At 41.1% G+C, this 20549-nt stretch overlaps 1 protein-coding gene across 3 annotated transcripts in view; it reads left to right on the forward strand.

Annotated features, from left to right (window-relative positions):
* Window positions 1-18530, forward strand: part of LATS2 (large tumor suppressor kinase 2) — a 50482-nt gene extending 31952 nt beyond the window's left edge. For 2 of the 3 annotated variants that reach the window (XM_027652587.1, XM_027652595.1), the window contains 6 exons: window positions 4811-4943; window positions 8314-9851; window positions 12468-13050; window positions 13690-13872; window positions 15065-15171; window positions 15917-18530. In XM_027652587.1, the coding sequence (XP_027508388.1) occupies window positions 4811-4943; window positions 8314-9851; window positions 12468-13050; window positions 13690-13872; window positions 15065-15171; window positions 15917-16411 (3039 nt within the window). In that variant the 3' untranslated portion in view covers window positions 16412-18530. The remainder of the gene's footprint in view (window positions 1-4810; window positions 4944-8313; window positions 9852-12467; window positions 13051-13689; window positions 13873-15064; window positions 15172-15916) is intronic. The other variant, XM_027652605.1, reaches the window with a different exon arrangement.
* The last annotated feature ends 2019 nt before the right edge of the window (window positions 18531-20549 follow it).

Here is a 20549-nt window from a genome sequence, read left to right on the forward strand (position 1 = left end):
TAATCAATGCTGGATCATCTCTTTTGGCATGAGCTTTAGTTTTTTCCCTTCTGTAGGGAACCTGTATCTGTTTCCTGCATCTGTCGCCCATCCTTCTTTGTGAATGGAAAGCAAGTAATTAATTTTTGTTGTTGTTAGCAATTAATCGCCCTTGCCAAATCTTGGAGGACCTATTGTCTCCTTCAGACACAATGTTCTTGGGAAAAAGTCTTACTTATTGTAACCTCTTGTGCAATCTTCGCTTGGATGATAAATACATCTTGGCAACAAGGACCTTTCTGAATGAAAAATGTTGCTGGACAACTCTGTAGTACAGCAAGAACGCAAATCTCTGCCAATGCTGGTGGAGTGCAGCCAGGCGGGAGGGTAAAATGGGGAAAGCCTTTTGCATTGCCTACGGAGCACAGAGTGAGATGAAGTCTTTATATGCACACATCCAGATATCTGTTTACCATCAAACAAGGATTTTCCCTCTTGAGCATCTGAACTCCTTTTAGCAAAATCTTGCAATCTGTTGGAAAGCTGCCATCTACCATCGTGAGACTGGGGAAGTAACAGAGCATGTGGACCATGCAGCTGTCTGGTTTAGGTAGACCACTGTAGGAATGAGTTGGGAAACTCCACCCTCCTCATTTTTCTCCACGAATCCACAAATTTGGGATCCTGCAGAGTTTCCTCAATCTCCTTTGTGGTTTAGGTTTTCCATTATATCTCTGCAGAACATAGCTGACCACTGAAACCTCATTTTAATATTGCAGATGTAACATTAATTACAGAGTTAATAAAATTAATTGTAAATTCACATTTTTCCCTTGTAGCTTTTCACCTTTACTTTTTCTGGTTTATTTTTTCACCAATAATTAGTGATGTCTGGAAGCAAAAGATGCACAGAAGCCTCGCACGGAGAGATGTTTGAATCCTCCAAAGGGAATACACACAATACAAAGAATGAGTTGGGGCCGGGACCGCTCTGTTCCCTTGAGTTTATGTGCACACTGCCAGTGGCTTGTGTTTCTCCTTGGAGCCTGACGGCTGGCTGTGGGGCAGCAGAACACAGTCAGCAGCCGGGTTTCTCAACCCCTGCACTTGGCCTGGTGAAAAGGAAACGATCTAAAGCAAAGGGCCTGATGCAGTGTACCCTGCAGTTAATGGAAATCTTTGTTGACCTCAGTAGGAGCTGGATTTGATCCTGTGCCTACTTGAGCGTTTTGGCTACAGTTCCAAGTGGTTTTTTTTTTCCTGTCTCATTTCTGGTCTTTTTTTTTCCCCCTTCTCTTTCTAAGATATACTTACCTTAGAGTGGCATAAAATCAAGACAGCTCTATCTGTGTCAGTGTAGCTGTGCACTCTTATCCTCCCTCGGTGTCTGCCTTCTTATTTCCTCAGCCCTTCTACTGTCTACCGTATCAGTTTGCAATATTTTGTCATTGATTTCTCTCCTTCTTGACCATTCTGGTGCTTCTCACAGACACCCTCCATCTCACTTAAGCCTCTGCTCTCAAACCAGTGTAATTACTGACACTGCTTAATCCATCTTCTGCTCTTTTTCAAAACAATCCTTATATTGATTTCTGACAGATCCAGCTCAGGCTCTGACCTCTGCTGCCAGTGGGGAGCCAGCTTCCCCTTCAGCATGCTCCTAGAGGCCAGCCTTTCACTGTCTCATCCCAGCCCTGCTGCCTTACTCAGCAGAGGTCATTGCTGCATTGAATATTGGAAGGAGAGGGCCACCATGCCCTGAGAGCCAGCAGCCACCTCGGGCAGAGCACATCCTCTGTGAGCCCCAGCCACACATCAGTGTGTCCTCCGTCCCTAATAAAAAGGTACTGGAAGTAAGGGAGCCCTTCTCAGGTGGCTACCAGAGAGAAGAAAGCTGTAGGCATGGACGGTGGCTATGGGATAAACAATGCTGAGGAGGACAAAGGTCAGCTCGAGCTTCCTGTTGCTCTCCACTCTTCTGGAGTATCATGTGCCCCCAGAAGGATTTGTCCCCTGGGTGGAGAATTATGATTATATGTGATCTGCCTCTGAGGAAAAACCTTTTCCTTTTGCATGTGGAATGTTTGGGGCATTTTTTGTTGGTCGCTCTCCATTTGCTTGGAAATGATGTGAGGTTTTTGTGAACCAGTATCAGAAACTGGGGCTATTTTGTGTCTCATGAGAGCTACAGAGGAAAGGGCCAAAGCTACAGGATGGTGTACAGGAGAATCACAGGTGTTCTTTTCAGCCACTAAAAAGCTTACTTCATTTTTCCAGCAGTAATGTAAGTTCTAAGCAAACAGAATATGTAATGAGGAAACCCTTGGGAGGATGGGAGCTGACCTCATGAAAGATGAGAAGCAGTGATCTGGAGCATGGGGCTGCAGTGCCAGGGCAGGATTGCCAGGGACACACCTTGCTGGCCTCTTAGGTAATCCAGCAGTGCACAGAGAAATCTATTGTGCTTGTCCCCTCACATTATTCCCACTGAAGCTTGAATATGAATCCCCTAATATATGTGCTGAAGGTAGAACGCGCAATGGCTTCAAGAATACCAGTGTCATTTTTACTCTGCTTTTCAGATCTAGGCAATGGCAATAGAGGAGAAAGTCCTGCCACAGTATGGGTAGGAAGAGCATTGCTTTCAGAGGTGATATCACCTTGCTGGTGATAAAAAATTATTCTATTTTAGATCCTTTGAATTGTATAAAGACAACACAGCTAAGAGAGGGAGAAATGGATTATATGGGCTGTTTTATTAATCATTAATATAACTGCTTACCAAGCATTTATTTTCTTGGTACTCCATTGCAGACAACACCAAAAAAACCCAATATCCAAGCCAGCACAAATGTGTGTATGGAGCACATTTGGTTTAGGAAACTAAAACCAAGGCTTGTGAACTAAAGCTAGATCCAACTGCTGTAAATCACAGAATCACAGGATCAGAGTGTGTTAGCAGCCCTGTGGAACAGGGCTGTAAAGCCCGGAGTCCCTGGGTGATGAGAATGCTGAGCACTAGGATGCAAATTTGCTAAAACTTTAGAAATGTATCCACAAGAAGAAAAAGAAAGACAGAGAGGAAAAAAACATTGTGGGAGATTCTTTCCTTTATACATAATAGTTTTCTGTTGATTTAAAATTGTCCTTAGTAATGTGCTGATGGCAGTGAAGTATTTCAGCTATAGGAAATGTGAAACCAACTACTGCCTTTCTATGAATTATGAATCATAAATTGTATGAAAAATATTCATCTTGCTATAGCTGTTCCCCAAGCAGAACCTCTGAGTAATGGAGAAAATGCTGCCATTTTGGGGGGAGTAGGAGGGGACCGAGCTAAGTGAAGCAAAATGCCAAGTGCCAGCGTGTGGCTCTGTGCTAAGTGTGAATTAGTGTCATCTGAGATGATCTTCCCTTGCTAAGTAAACAATTAGCGAGTATGTTACATGTACTTGCAGTTCAGTCAAGTGGAGCTGCTCTTTGCTCCAGCTGGGACTTACCTGACTGCCAGCCAGTGCACAGAGCTGACCCGTGGGAGGGCCGTGTGCCTGTACCAGCCCAGCCTTCACATCTGCAATCAATCAGCCAGGCCAAGGAGGCACAAACTCCATCTGATTTAGTGCTCAGTGCGCAGGTTGCAATGACAGAATTCCCCTAAAAATAGCAGTAAAGTGGCAAGATAATAGGATACTGATGTTTGCAGGCAACTCCTTGGGGCGGAATTCATTTCATACAGCTTCAGCCATCTAAGAGCTGGGAGTCTAGTTCAAGTTAGTCCTCTAATCACCTATCATTAAAGGTCAATTTATCTCCTGTTATATCTATTTATGAATTGCCTTTTGAAGGTGATTATAGAAAGGTTCTCAGCAACTGCAACAAGGTATCTAAGTTTCTGATGGTTTAAGTTCAGTGAGTTCAATTCACTGAATTCAATTCAATTCAGCATTAAAGCTCTGGATTTCAGTTTCTCCATCATTTTAGAAAAGACCATGCAGCCTCATGAGGATTTGTGAATTTTGTTTTGCAGTCATGCAGTGCTAGTCATTGTTGAAAGGTGTTCTTTATACCTGTGCTATAAGTAAAAGTACAAACAGACTGCAGGGGGCTGTGACTTGCTGGCTGTAGAACAGGGGTTACTGGAGTAGTTGTGTTAGAGTAGTTTAACTAGACCATTCATATTGGCCCCACTTTTAGTTTTCATGTTGTGTGTCTGGCACTCACATTAACTGCTCAGTGATGGACATGTGCCCAATAAAGTACAGCTGAGAAGACTAACAATGGGATGTTCAGTTTGGTATGCCTAGTCATTTTCCAAACAAATAGTGAATGATGTCCCAGCTGTACTGAAAACAGCAGTTTTTCTTCCCCATTGACTCTAGTGAGCAGAAATCAGCCCCCACCTAATCAATTAGCTTCTTGTGGCATCTGTGAAAGGATAAAGCTTTTACTGTGTTCAGGTGTGACTAAGAGACATGCTGTCAAATACCAAAAGCTAAATATTTCATTTCATTTCATCCAGTGTCAAACTATGCTGCCTTTACTAGACCTGATTCAAAAATTATTTTAAGGAATCTTAAAGCACGCATTTCAATTTAATGCTTCTTTAACTGCCAGACTCTGGGAAGGTTGTGTGTTTTGTTATTTTCTTCTTTTACTTTTTGAGTTGTGTAAGGCATGCAGATGTTTTCAAAATACGAGTCCATTTAGTTTCAGACAGCTGTGATGTGATGTTTAAAATGTTTCTATAAATGTAAAAACACTGCTTACTAGCCTGCAGTACAATGCTTGGGTTTTGTCTCAGTGTGATTCAATTCTTGTTTGCTTTATACAGGAGATGGCTGTCCGAGCACTGAAGCAGACGGGCAGCAGAAGTATTGAAGCAGCTCTGGAGTATATCAGTAAGATGAGCTACTTGGATCCTAGAAATGAACAGATAGTACGTGTAATTAAGCAAACCTCACCAGGTAAGCATGAACTTTTTTTTTTAAAATTTGTATTCTTCTTTCCTGCAATAAGCTAGTTTTCAAAGTAGGGTTGTCGCTGGGGAGAAGTAGTGGATTGACAGTGTGGCATATAGTCTTGTAGGAGACAGTAAACTGAATATGGCCCTGCAAGGTGAGCTGGTCTGTAACATGAATACAACTCACCTGCTTCGAAAGAGTTGTCTACATACACATTCATAGTCCTTCTTAAACCGAAATCTGTTTATCCTTTGGTGCTAGTCAGCTCAGTCATCTCAAGTTTACTGCGAGGTAAAAGCTTGTGTTTGTAGGTAATTGCTATGGAGTTGTGAAATAGCTCGCTTCCCAGGAATTCCGTTCATGTTAACATCCTTTTAAGTACACTGCAAAAACAGTGAGGGCCGAGATGGCAGAAGCTTTTCCACTCATCCCTGCTGGCTTATGCTGCTTTATGTAAATTAGCAAATTGGAGCGTTTGGGCCCTGCATCTGCCTCATCAGCCAACATCAGACCATAGCTGACAAAAGGCCTTGCAAGAGTTAATTTCATTCAGATATTAACACTTAACAGCCCTGCAGAATGTCTTTGATCTGGTTTGGATAGACTTTGTGACTTCTTTCAGTTTCAAAAATTGGCCAAGCAGACAGACACCCATCCTCTGCCTCTTGGTCAATTGAAGATCTTTGTTGGGAAAAGTGTTCAGTTTGGTGTAGCTGATTGAGAGGCATGTCCACAGATGAGAAAAGCTGAGGAAGAGAAATCCCATTCAGTTTACGAAGAGAAGTCCCAGACAGAAGGGGGATCTTCATTAAAGCCACTTCTTTCCTTGGGGGACCCTGAGGGTAGCCACATACAGGGAAGAATCTAGTTTTTCAGGTGGTCACTCTCAGAAATGAAGCTTCAGATGTGGTGGAAAAGGGTGACAGTTCTGGCTGTATAAGGAGCAGATCAGCTGCCCTTTCTATCAGTCTTAGACTTCCTGTTTTATTGTTTGGGGAAATTCTGGAAACCTCTAAGAAAACATTTCTGAGAGTGTTAGCCTACAGAATGCCTACATGGCAGACTAAGTAGTACTGGCCAATTTGTTATTTGGAGAGCTCTGTCCTAATACATGCTCAAATCTGACCTCAGCTGGGCCTTAAACAAAATTCCAAATAACCTTGATGGAATTACTAAACTGTATTTTGCTTTATATTATAAAGGCTTTTTTCCTTAAACTGAAAGAACACACTCAGTCCTAAAGAGCATACATTTCCCATGAAAAGGTTGAAAAACCTTTCTAGGCTAACATTTTAATTGCTCAGTTGTCTTTCATTTACATCTAGTTTTGCTTTCTTATCGTTGCAATGCGTGCAGCTGTTTTGAATATTTAAGCTTCCCAAATGAAGATACACCTTTCCTTTTAGGATACACAGAATACAAAACTTAAATATCATGCAATTGATGTTTGCCTGCCTAAAGTGCCACAAAATCATACTGATGTGTTTGATATGGTGTTGTTTGTGCTAGGATAGCATATGTCTCCTCTGGTTCTTAGGAAGCATGTGATGCTACTGAACAATTTTTCATTTGCAGTTTGAGAATTTAAATCTTCTAATTTTGAATTCCATATACTGGTGTATGGAAATAGACCATTCCTATCCATGTTGGATAGAAGTATGTGGAAAAAAAAAATCATCTGCAGCTACCACGTTTGGTATCTTTACAAATCCAAATACTCCTCTGTCAGACCAGAACAGACTTACTGGTATACAAATCTAGGAGGTGGACATCTTATCTCTCTTGACATCAAGATTCTTTGCACAGCTGAATTATGTGTCCCAAAGAAGGACAATTATTGTTGCTGCTTTCCCTCATGGCCTCTGATAGGGGAAAGCAAAGTCAGTTTGCCTCTGAGGCTCAGCATGAATCCTACTGACAGAGATGACAAATGGGTCTTATGGCTGCCTCCCACTTCCAGGCCAGAGTACACACTTCTTAGGATGCCACAGCCTCATCAGTACCTCTCACTGTGTCCCAACAGATGAGCTGTCAGGGGCTGTTGTTTTAAATACAGCCTCAGTAAGCTTGGCCTTTTGTTATCACAGGAGAAAGAGCTGCCGATTATAGATTTCACTTTAAAGAACTCTGATAATTTGTCCAACCTGACTCCATTTCAAAACATTGCACTGTTTATGAAGGTGTCATTTAGTATGGGGGCAGCCTCTCCAGTGTGCAGAGAGGGAGCGTAAACCTGTCTTAATTATGTGCACGTTCTTGTGTGTCTGTATGCAGCAGGGCATGTGTGTCAAGGTGAAGAGTCAGCAGCTGTGCTCAGGGGTGCTACATCTGGCCTAGCTGGGACACACTGTATTGCAAAAAACTTGCAATCCAATGCTAAAGCCTGTTAGTTCAGCATGACTATTCTTATGGGCCTTGTGAAGTCAAGATTTTAAAAGGAAATTGTTTGGGCATAAATGGGCCAAATCCTGTGATTTTTGAAAGCTAAAGTACCAGAAGGGAAACAAAAAAATCACAACAGTACAGTGTCTTCCCTTGTCTTTTTAGCACAGCCAGTGCTTTGTATACCTGCAATTTGTCCTCAGATCAAAGAACTGATGAAAAGTGCCATTAACATTTCCATTGTAGGCATGCTGCTATCTTGTCTCTGCACATTCTTCGAGCTAAAATTAATATGTTGACACCCTGAAAGATTTTCCTTCCAAACAGATGGAACATGAGTAATATAAGGGGATATTCTGTGTCCAACACATTGGAAATGATACAGGACAAACTGTATGATGCCTTTGTTTATGTGAAGGAGAGGGAAAGAAGGATTTTTGAGGAGAAAGATGGAACAGAGAGATGTAAACAGATCCCTCGTGTGAGCAGTGGGCTCACTATACAGAAGATGTGGACTATGTGATGACCTAGTAGCTTACAGCAATGTTGACTTTAAGTTGTATTGACAGTCCTTCTGGGAGCTTTTGCCCTCCTGTTGGTGCTGTACTTAACCCCCTGCTCTGTAGCTTCCTCCTGTCTGTGAGTAATAAGTGATAATACTGGTCCACCTTTAAAAACCAGGCTGTAGTGTAATCTGATGAGTTCATAGTTAGGGAATTTGTGCTTCTATTTTCATGATTTGATAGGACTCCCTGATGATTCCTGGCATGAGCATTGTTGTGGGCCAGTAGCTTGTTATTAGTAGGAGTACTTGGCACCTATAACTTTAAATGTTCAGAGTACTTAATTCAGATTTTGAAAGTTGTTTCTATAACACATAGTCCCTATGCAGTATGTGTGTATGTCTGTATGTATAGATGGATGAGTAATAAAATACAGTTTCATTCACCTGAATTGTTTCCTAACATTCTTCTGTGTTCTTTTTATAAAGGAAAGGGTATTGTGCCAAATAATGTAACCCGCAGGCCAAGCTTTGAAGGATCCAATGAATCTTTTCCATCCTACCATCAGATCAGTAATGCAGCCTATGAAGGGACAGGCTTTGGAGCAGAAGGTGCAAATATGCTTACTGAAGTTCCAAGGCCATACATGGACTATTTAATCTCTGCTTCGCAGTCTTCAGCTATGAATACTCCTGTACAGCGACCCTCTGGAGTAGGCACTCACAGCACACCAAGTAGCCATCAGCAGAAAGCATACCCTACAAATATTGAGTCTTCTGTGATTAATTATCCAGTGGCTAATCACAGCAGTCAGGCCTTGCAGCTGCAGGCATCCCATGGCTCCAACAGCCAACATTACAGTAGGCAGCACATGATGGTGCAGGGGGAGCCTATGGGGTATGGTGTTCAGCGGAGTCCATCCTTCCAAAACAAGATGCAGCAGGAGGGAGGATATGCCAATCTCCCAAATAAAGGGGCAGTTGTTCAGAATAATACTGGTCATGCATTTCAGCAGGCACCAGCAAGCCTGTATATATCACATTCTCATCACAAACAGACAAGTCCTTCTTCTCATCAAATGCATGTGATACCCAGAGGTCCAGCCTTTGCTAATGATTTTTCAGACAGTCCACCACAAAATCTATTAACTCCATCTAGAAATAGCCTAAACATGGACCTATATGACATGAATAATCCTCAAGTTCAGCAGTGGCAGGCAGCAACGCCGTCACGCCGAGATTCTTTACAAAATCCAGGAATAGAAACATCTCCACGGCAACACGTATCCTTCAGACCTGATGCCACAGTGCCAAGCAGAACAAACTCCTTTAACAACCACCAGCAACAGCCACAAGTGACAGTGTCTATAAGACAGGTTCCTCCAGGAAAACCTGATCCTTCAATTACGTCTCCTAATACAATCACAGCAGTCACATCTGCTCATATTCTCCAGCCAGTGAAGAGCATGCGAGTGTTGAGACCTGAGCCTCAGACTGCAGTGGGACCTTCCCATCCTGGCTGGTTACCTGCACAGGCACCGGCTGTGGATGGCTTGGAGATCATTGAGCAGCACGTGCCACCTGTTGGGGCAGCTAATACCTATCAACTAGATGTGGATTATGGTAACCAGGAACTGCGGTGTCCACCACCACCGTATCCCAAGCATTTGTTACTTCCTGGTACCTCTGAGCAGTTTGATATCAACTGCTTATGCATGGGTGTGGAGCAGACACTCCGTGTAGTCCCCAGTTCAACGTGCAATAAGGCTGAAGAGAACAGTGAGCGAAATGATAAAAGTAGCAAGAACACTAAAGCTGAAAAACCAAGCAAGGATAAAAAGCAGATTCAGACGTCTCCGGTGCCTGTGCGAAAAAATGGCAAAGATGAGGAAAAGCGAGAATCCCGAATAAAGAGCTACTCACCTTTTGCCTTCAAGTTCTACATGGAGCAACATGTAGAAAATGTCATAAAGACCTACCAGCAGAAAATTAACAGAAGATTGCAATTGGAGCAAGAAATGGCAAAAGTAATTCTCCTTGTTTTGTTATAATAAAAACTAGTGGGTTGAATTGATTATTACTATTTTTAATCCATCAAAAAAGTTAAGAGGCAGTCTCCAGTGGAAGCAGTAGGTATCAGACACCTCCCTGTACCAGACTGTACTCACTTAGAAGTGTGGATGCAGGTATGGAAGGCTGTTTGAAAAACCTGAGATGTGAAATGATATAAAGAAAAATTCCCATAGCAGGAAAGTATTAGGATTGCATAGGTAAGAACTCAGAAGGCAGGCTTGAGGCTGAGATAACTCTGGCAATACTTTGGCAGCTCTTGCAAAACTCTTTCCTCCCTCTTCCATGATAGCTGCTCATTCACCAAAGCCATTGTTCAACTTGGCAATATATTAATTGTGCCATATTTTCAGATGAGTGTGTAATACTTGACTGGAAGTTGTCTGTTGAACACATGCAAGTAATAATATCATACAAGTAATCTTATCTTGACCAGCTTGAACTGATTTTGGGACCGTCACTGGAACTTGTTGCAGAGGCAGATTTCAGGGAGGTGCACTTTGTGTGATAGAGCTTCTTTCATGCCTAATTGTAGCTCTCAAATCTAAGCTTATTCTCTGATAATGCTGCTTAAAACAAAGCTGCCAAGTTTTGATGGTTGCTCGGGCAGTTTTGGTTTTAATTTTTAAATATGGCAGAGGAAGAGGGGTTTTTTTTCCCAGGCATGACTAGAATATGACTAGTCTACTTTTGCATTTAAGGATAAGCTCTAAGGAAATCTATTATTAATGTATAAGATAATAATTAACTATCCAATCTTCCCTAGCACAGTCAGTTTCCAGAGTCAATTCATTTGATGCTCACATTGCTCCAGAAAACTCAATGGTTTGTTTGTTGAGGTTAAAATTAAAAGAAGATGTTTCTAAAATCTCTTGAAAGGTCAGGAGTTTAGTGACAATTAATAGTTTGTCCTCACTGCAAGTACAGATTGTGTTGTGTTGCACGGATTTAGTGAGTATTTTCCTGAGACTGAGATAGGGAATGATCTCTAGAGAAGCAAAACAGCAGCTAATTGCGTTAGTTCCTATGACTCTTCAGCTTTCCCTCATTCAGAGATAATTCAGCTATAAACAAAAACAACTCCTTCCCCTAGCAACCTCTTCACTGACTAAAAATATACACAGAGGACATTTTGGCTGTCTGAATGTTGCATTATTCTAGACTTAACCAAGAACACAACACACTAATTATTTGACCTTAAAAAATAAACACTTCCTTTATTATGGATTGATGGTCTTACCTTTCTTTCTAAAAACAGTATTCCTGGTTTTGATTTGGCTGTTCCCTTCAGTTTGAAAATTCATCCTACCTGTTCTGCAAGTTTCTGCAGACCTCCTCCATCCTTTATTCATACAGATTTAATTTTTATACTGTGGGGATCTCATTGCACAGTCTGGCTGCCCACATTCATGTTTAGATACCTAGACTACAGATGTGAAATTAAATCAACCTAAGCAGCAGCCCTGTGGGCGTATGCTTGGGTTTCTAGCCTGCTAATCAGTCAGCTTCACCTTCATCTCCCCTCCCCAGTGCCCCTTCTCACCAGGCATGAATCTTTTTCTCAGAAGTGATTCAGTTGATGCCAGTTACTTCAGGATTTTGGAACTGGGGTATGCATGAAGAAAGGGGCATGTGGCAGTGGATGAGTTGTCAGAGGATCCTGGGGATCAGCCCAGGGGCTTCTGCTGGTGGAGGCCACCAGTGGCTCTCAGGAGAGGGACAGTGTGGGACAACCAAAGTTTCAATGTACAGGCTCTGTCTTGAAGGCTGGGGAAAGGCTCCCTGGGGACAGGAGGTGGACAAGTAAGCACTTTTACAACTTAGATACAGAGGGAAAATAATACATTTGGGGGGAAATAGCACTAGGGTCTGGGCTGCAGTGGCTAAGCAGATGCCAGACCTGAGGATTATATGCACATATTCTGGAGGGGAAGAGAAGTTTAGAGAACAGATGCTCAAGAGATCTACAAACCTTGAGAGTGGAGGCTGTATATGGCAGGGGAAGAAAAACAGTTTATAAAGAAGGCTCCAAGGTAATTGGGAATGTGTAGGTCAAAACCAGCTTATTAATTTCAACACAAAAACCAACAGGCAAATGGCACCCACAGTAGGAACTGTTAATGTGAGTTGCCCTGGAGAACCAACCATTCATGAACAAAGTGAACTGCTGCACCTAGGTTTAAGTTTCAGTTTAAATTAAGCTGTACTGCAGTGTGCATACATACCCTGGAGTGCAGTGAGAAAATGCACACTGAAAGGTGTAAACCAAATTGCATGGTCAGGTTTGTTATGTTATATTCCCTTCTCTGACAACATTGCCCCATGCCTTTTTGTGCAGCCAAATGAGACAGGCAGACCAATCTCAGATATAGCAAATTCAGGTAACAAGTTAAGGTACAATGAATTTGCTGGTTTCTCAGAAATACTCATGAGAGAGTATGTCTCTCATGAATGCATCTTTTCTGGTTCTTGGTTAATTTTTCTGAGAAATGTGTTTTGGGAACGCTCATTTATTGTTCTCTTGCTATGGATATAACAGTACTTGCTCTTGTGGTTTCCTTTTCTTTGTAAAGGCTGGCCTTTGTGAAGCAGAACAGGAACAAATGAGGAAAATTCTCTACCAGAAGGAGTCCAACTACAACAGACTTAAAAGGGCCAAAATGGACAAATCTATGTTTGTGAAAATCAAGACTCTGGGTATTGGTGCATTTGGAGAAGTATGCCTGGCCTGCAAAGTGGACACCCATGCCCTGTATGCCATGAAGACTCTGCGAAAGAAAGACGTGCTAAACCGGAATCAGGTGGCTCATGTCAAAGCAGAGAGGGACATACTTGCTGAGGCAGACAATGAGTGGGTGGTTAAACTCTATTATTCCTTCCAAGATAAAGACAACTTGTACTTTGTGATGGACTACATCCCTGGTGGGGATATGATGAGTCTACTGATTCGGATGGAGGTCTTCCCAGAGCGTTTGGCTAGATTTTATATTGCAGAGCTCACTTTGGCTATAGAGAGTGTGCACAAAATGGGATTTATTCATCGAGACATAAAGCCAGACAACATTCTGATAGACCTTGATGGACATATCAAACTGACTGACTTTGGACTGTGCACTGGATTCAGGTGGACTCACAATTCAAAATACTATCAGAAAGGTAATATTTTTAGACTTTATTGGGAATGGTATTACACTGTTTATTTTGAAACAAGCACCTACCTTTTGGCAGAAACACCAGCTAAGGAAACTGAGGTGGTGTGAACATGGACAAACAGTTAATGGCAGTATTACATGTCTATCTCTCTCTGATCTATGCAATTAGTTTGTTTCCAGTCCTTTTGTTTCTAATGTTGTTCAAAACCCTGTCAGTAAAGTGGCTGTTCACTGTAGCAGCAGCAATTTTTCAGTTTATTCTTTTGGTGGTGAAATGGTTTAATTACAGATTTGAAGTAGTCCACACATGTCCTGTGTGTGCTGTTGAGGAGTATTGGTGTCTGTTGGTAAAAAGGTCACAAAAAATTCATATAGCTAACCATTCATATAGCTAACCTAAATATACTCCATTGTTCTGTATCTCCCATATGGAGGCATACTTCCTTGTGCAGAGACATTTTGTTGGACATTTTGTATGGAAAACCCATTGTGAAGAGGAAGGCAGAAGGAAATACCTTGGGTTTAACATTTCAGTGCTGTTCTTTAGCGAAAGTAGAAGATGGCACTAGATGTAGGTAAATATTTTTCTCTTCGTGTGCATGTTTTATGATCACGAATGTAAACTTTCTCTCGCATTTGAAAGGGAGCCATATCAGACAAGACAGCATGGAGCCCAGTGATCTTTGGGATGATGTGTCCAATTGTAGATGTGGAGATAGGCTGAAGACATTGGAACAAAGAGCTAAGAAGCAGCATCAGAGATGTCTAGCCCACTCATTAGTTGGAACCCCTAATTACATCGCTCCTGAAGTCCTGCTTCGTAAAGGTAGATAAACCTTTATTTTTTTCCTGTTTAAGTGAATGCTGATGCTTTGAAATACTTTTTTTTTTCCCTTAAATAAGCTTGCTGCTTTGTAAGGTTGTCATTCTGAAGGCCACAAACACTTAGCTCAGATTAAGGAGAACTCTCCATGCTCCAGTGTTTAGCATGACCTTACTGACAGTGGTGGTGGTCATACTTTGTGTGTGTTTGTATATCCCCACTCTGAGGCCTTTAAGCGAGACTGCTAATAAATGTGTTGGATAATGTTAGCAGTGGTATTTTTCAAGTGTATAGCAGATTATCTGTATTCATGGAGTACAACTGACTGCTGTCAAGTTTACGTGGCCCAGTGAGTAGCCAGCCAGCTGATGGTTCTGGATCACTGTGGAAACATGTCCTCCAGATTCCCAGCCAGAACTGGGGAACCCAGCAAAAAGTTTTCCACAATTTACGCTGGAGACCCTGCATTTAAAAGCTTCGGTCAAGGAATTTAGGCAGTACTTTGTGACTATCTGTGCAGAACTGACATGGTCACTGTAGTAAGGAGATTTAGGTGTTCAAAGTTGTCTGCAAGCTAAATCCTAAGCCTGATCTTTCTCTAATTGAGAGATTTCATGCTGGACCCTACATCACCTGATGACACAAGTTTCCATTGAAATCAGTGTTGAAATCCTCCATTCCCTTTTGGAGATCTCAAACATATACCTTATTTGTCTTGTTACAGCAGTTAAGTGATTGAAGTTGTTCCTCTGCTTGGAACTTGCTCAGAAAGTCATCTGTGGATCTCTTCTATCTCTAGAGCCAGGCTGTGTCTTTCAGCAGCTTTTCAAACTTGTGGTATCACCTCCACTGAACCCTACGGGGGGTCGCTAAACATTTTTTGTTATTCTTTGAGATCCAGTTTGTGCTGTGTAGGTGTGGGACAGGGCACCAAAAAAACCTCCTTCATTCTTTCTAATTATATAGTTTCACAACTCAGTTTGTGTTCAGAATGAAATTTATTCAGAAAGGTTCACAGACAACAGGATTAGATCTTTACTGGCAGCAGAAGATTTGGGTCAGCAAGCAGAAGTCACAAATATGAAGTCTGAGAAAAGGCAGAAATCTGTGCTGTATGTTTTAATACTTAATTGAAAGTAGCTTTATACACATTCTCCTTGGCTTGTGGAGGTCAGCCTTTTGGCTTGCCTTTCAGGATACACTCAGCTCTGTGACTGGTGGAGCGTTGGTGTGATCCTCTTCGAGATGTTAGTGGGACAGCCTCCTTTTCTGGCTCCTACACCCACAGAAACCCAACTGAAGGTAAGTTGAAGCAAAGTCCTAATCTCTGGTAGCAAAATTTTAACCTTTTCCCTTCCCTGCTCCATGCACAGACCAATTCCCCTTTGTTTCACTAGAGAAAGGAGTAATTTAAAAAGCCTGACTTTAAATAGTTCCGTGCAAGCACATATCCTTTCCCAGTCAACAAAGACATTGAATATCAGACCAGAACTTACTCTTCCAACTGCATAGGTAGGTATTGGTTTTATGAGTCTTCTCAGCAGAGTTCTGATTTCTTAAGCACGAGTTCGTCCATTTAAATTCCTTAGAGTGCCTATCAGTAAGCTGATATGCCAGTGTTAATTGCAGCTGGCAGTGTGTTTCAAAGTCGAGCAGTGGGTAGTTCTTTATTAGAAAGGATCTGTCTTGTGACCACTTTTCCTAGTTTACATTTTGGAGAAAAAGTGGAGTAATTCCTTAAAGTAATTCCACAAAATCATGTGTAAACTGAGTATGTTCTCAAATCTGACCATGGGAGCATTCAAGAAGGAATCTGCCTTTCTAAAAAATGCAATTACTTCTTTTGTCTGCTGGCCAACAGTGTTTTTTGATCCATTAAAATAATTATTAAAAAGCAATGCAATCTAATAACTGGGTTCTTGGACCTCTGAAATGTGCAGGCTATGAGTGGACTCATTATGTGTATACTTCTGCACAGTTAGTGTTGGCCATTGCAAGGGTTCTGTTTAGAGGATTACAAGTTGCTTAATACCTTTCTTACCTGTAGGTGATAAATTGGGAAAGCACACTGCACATTCCCTCACAGATCAAGCTAAGCCCTGAGGCAACTGATCTCATCACAAAGCTCTGCTGTGCTGCTGAAGACAGGCTTGGAAGAAATGGAGCAGATGATATTAAAGCCCATTCTTTCTTTCACTCTATGGACTTCTCTACCGATATCCGTAGGCAGCCAGCTCCCTATGTTCCAAAAATCAGCCATCCAATGGACACTTCAAATTTTGATCCGGTTGAAGAAGAAAGTCCTTGGAATGATGCTAGCGGTGACAGCACCAGGACGTGGGATCCACTGGCCTCTTCCAATAGCAAACACACAGAACATGCTTTTTACGAGTTTACTTTCCGAAGATTCTTTGATGACAACGGGTATCCGTTCAGGTATCCCAAACCTTCTGGAATGGAAGTTGGCCAGTCTGAGAAATCTGACGTAGAAGACAAAGGTGTGGTGGATCAGACTGGAGCTTGTCAGCCTGTATATGTGTAAATTATTGTATAGATTACTGCAGATGAGACTAATCTCAAATCCAATAGGGCCTTTAGCTGATCCTTTAGGATCTGATCCTGCAGCAGTTATTCAGGTGTACCTTCAGCTGAGGCTGGAGACATCTTGGGGACTCAGATGCTTGCAGGGCCAGGTCCTAAAAATGGCAATCTTGAAAGTTCAGGTCAGTTCTACTGTAAATAACTTTGTTGATAATTACACTTGAAATCCTGGTCTTCACCAAAATCTGCAAGGCCAGCAGTCTATAATTTCTAGGCCTATTTTTATTCGAGGTCAGCATCCCCCTACTCAGATTAACATTTACAGACTTCTGCAACTGTCAGCGTTATTTTTTAAATGAATAAAGAGCACTTATATTTTGTTTATAGCAGGGTTTTTTTCCTACTAAATTATAGGGATTAACTTTGACAAATCATGCTGCTGTTTTTCTTTTCTACATTTTTATTTTATCCATAGCACTTATTTCACATTTAGGAAGATGCATAAAGCTGAAGAACATGTGATGAAAGGTCTCTGTGCAATAATGTAAGAAAGAAAGAAAAAAAAAAGAAGAAAAGTGAAAAAAGAAAACTGCTCTCTAATTTTCTAAATTTACTGATGCCATTGTATTCACACGGTGATTTTGTTTATTATATGTATTTTCCACATTTCAAAATTGTGACATAACCTTAAAGCTGCTTTATTTCCTTCTGCTTATTGGAGTGTAATAGAAAGTGTGAGCAAGTGACAATTTGGGTGTGATTTCATTGTCTAGTGTGTGAAGAATGTTGCATGAGCAGTGTTTTTCTATTTGAAATGGCCTTTTCTTGCCATTCACAGGCAGGTCCTGTGGATTCATTTTTCTAAGGGTCTAAAATTAGACCATTTTAAACCGTGTGTTGATTATGTATTGTGTGGGTGGTTTCCTCTTGTGATTGTATCCAATATTAATTTTGTAAAACGGATTGCAAAGGTTGTACCTGAATAGTGATTTTGTGGTCTGATGTGATAGATCGTTTTAGTAAGCTCACGTCATCGGCACACGTTTGCCCACCAAGGTTCAGCAGCAAGACCATGACAGCAAAGCTAGTTTGTGGCAGCTGCCTGGATGGGGCTGGTCCAGGCAGGTGGTTGTGGTTCAGTTCCAGCAGCAGTGAAGAGCACCAGCGCTCACAGATGCAAACCAGGATGTCTGACGCTGTGCTCCCACAGTGCGTCCAGATCCCAAGTGCCACGTTGGGCATGTGCAGCTCCACGGACCTCTGCGGAACCTGGAAGTATGTGGCTTTTCCAGACATCACATCCCTACACATAACTGGCTGCGTGTCCATTAAGGACCCTAGTATTTTAGCCACTGACATCTGAAAATGTTGGCATTGTTGATAGGTCATTCTGTCCTGTTGTCTAGAGGTTAAAATGTTGCTGTGATGGAGCACAATAGGCCTTCATTTCTGTCAAATTATAGGCATATTTTGAAATATCAGTTTTTAACTATGTTAAAATACGCATTTTTCTTGTATGTATAAGTGAGAATTATTCAAAGTGATATCAGAATACTAAAGATAATTAAGCCATACATATTTGCATATATATTATATATAACTAAATAAGTAAACACACACAAAAATCCTTAATTCATTCAGATTAGTGTAACAGTCCTGTTTAAAGCGATTGACCTAATAACATTTGAGGAAAACACTCCTTTAATGTGTTTTTGCTTTATTTTATTTTTAAATCTGGAGCTTCATTATTTTTTCCGTATATTATTCCACATATTATTCCTTAATGTTTTAGCATATCCTATCCTATCCATTGTTTAGATGTCTAAGCAACAACATATGAATTCATCAGCCTGAACTAAACAAAAATGATTGTGTATTTGTTTACATTTGTATGAAAGGAATGTTCTGAGGTATGCAGTGCTTGTGTTGTGACAGTTCATGTAAGATTCAGTATTACTGCTTTTTTATATAGTAATGCCATTTTTTGTTATTTACATCTATCTGACATTCTTTCATGTGGTAGGTTCTTTCTCAGGAACTCAATTTAACTGTTATTTATTGATATATCATTGCCTTTGAAAGCTTCTACTGGCACAATTTATTAAAAATCTGGATCAAAATCTAAAATGTGTTATGTGTTCTTGAAACAGATAACTTTTTCTGCCTCTTTTAAGGCAGAAGTTTTAATGGGTTTGTTTTTGTAATGTTAGTGATGGGTTTGAGCTACAAACATGAGATCCAAATCTCATCTCTCGTGTAGCATTTGATATGGAATCTCTGAGTACCTTCAGACAATTTCTTCTGTCCTCGTGGCCCTTAAGAATAAGGAGCAGGATTCCAGAAAAACTTGCTGTGGTGTGACCAGGTCAACAGGTGGCATAATATTCAACACAGTCACTTTCTGTGTAGTGGTGGTGCTTCCAGGGCAGCTGCAACCCTTGCTTGCCCCCTCTGGCTGTTGCCTCTGATTTATTTCTAAACTGTAAATAATTCACCTGCAAATACAGAATTTTTGCAACTAAGCAAAACAAGAGAAACTAGCCCAGAAGGAAATGGGTGCTTCCACAATGCATGTGTTAGTCATTTAGAATCTATGCTGCAAGGAACAAAAGCCAACTTCCATTTCACCTACCGAAGAACTGATTTGAAAAAAAAATCTTTTGAGTTTATTAGGCACTGTCTCTAGAAGGCTCACATCCTTTGCAGACATTTCAGATGCAAACAGAAACTTGGGAATAAATATTAGGAAATTTGGACAAGTAAACAACATGCCATATATTGAGATTGGTGCCAAGCATTCTTGGTTCTGCTGAACTTCCTGCAAAAACATCAGGTATCTTCTTTTCAGAGGTTATATAAATTCAGTGTTTGTCTTAAAAAGCCCTCTTCCTCAAAAAAAACCCCAAAACAAACAAAAAAGCCCAGATGTATTTCTTCTTGACTGCAAGCAAGGGGTTTATTAATTTTGAAGTAGTGTTCTTGATTAAGGTCACGGGTGACATTTGAGACATAATCTTGACTTTACTAAGGTTGAACCCGCTGCTGATCTTGGGAAGACCGGAATTTCATTCTTGGGTTTCAGCAAAGACATGTACGCACAGTAACACTACTTATTGTGTGTACAAAAGTGTGAATAATTGCCTCAGAACTTACAAGAAATTGCTGCTTCCAGAATGAAAACTTTATAAAGCAGGGGTGCCAGGGGCACAGGAACAGAAAGGGGCCACTGAAGGCCTTTAATATCTGTACTCTTCAGTGTGGCCAGATTTGCCGAGCAGCAGCCACAATTCTTGGTAAGCAAATTATTCCTAATTGGATGCAAAAGAACTGGCAGTGGAAGTTATAACCAAGTGCCTAGTGTGAACAACATGAAAGCTAAATGAGAGAGAGAAGCATTTGACTTTTAAATGGAAATGGAAGAATGAGGTTAACTATGCAGGAAACAGGCGATAGCCTGGAACTGGATGGAAAACTGGTCTCATGAGCATAAGAAAATTCTTTTCCCTGTAATTTTTGAGGTATGAAATAACTGCCTTAAAAGCTTTCCTAGAGAAACTGTAACAAGAAGCAGAATTTAGAACGTATAATTTGGTCCTATCCCAAAATGCAGAAACATTGGCAGAAAATGGCAACTGTTGCTAAAATTATTATTGGAATTAAAAATATTACATCTTTCCCACAGGAAATAATCTTAAGAATAGATAATGTAGAAATAGCTACCATTAAAACACACACACAAAAAAAAGTGTAAAACTGTTTTTCCTGGCAGAGAAATCTGCTGCAGCAAGAGCATGGAAGTTGTGCCTTCCTTGGGTTTCTGTTCTGAGCAGTGAATGAGCAGTGAGCAGCATTTGTTAAAACCGAGTCCTGGGCTCCATCTTACCTAAACAAATGGAGGATCTGATCTGTAAAGCTGGGGTCACCTGCAAATGCAACAGTAGCTCCAGGCCCTGCAGAAGAAACTGGAGCCTGGTGACATGAACAACAGAAATTTGAACAAACTGATGGATGCGCTGACTTGCAGCTCTTGTGGTTTGGAAGGTGCCTTTACTTCAGTTCTGTGAGATGAAAAATACCTGAGCCAGCATCTATTAATTTTTAGATATGTGAAGAAAATGGGTCTTCATGAAGCAGCCTTC

This window comes from Corapipo altera, unplaced genomic scaffold (assembly GCF_003945725.1).
Source record: "Corapipo altera isolate COAL_440 unplaced genomic scaffold, ASM394572v1 0, whole genome shotgun sequence".
Taxonomy (NCBI): domain Eukaryota; kingdom Metazoa; phylum Chordata; class Aves; order Passeriformes; family Pipridae; genus Corapipo; species Corapipo altera.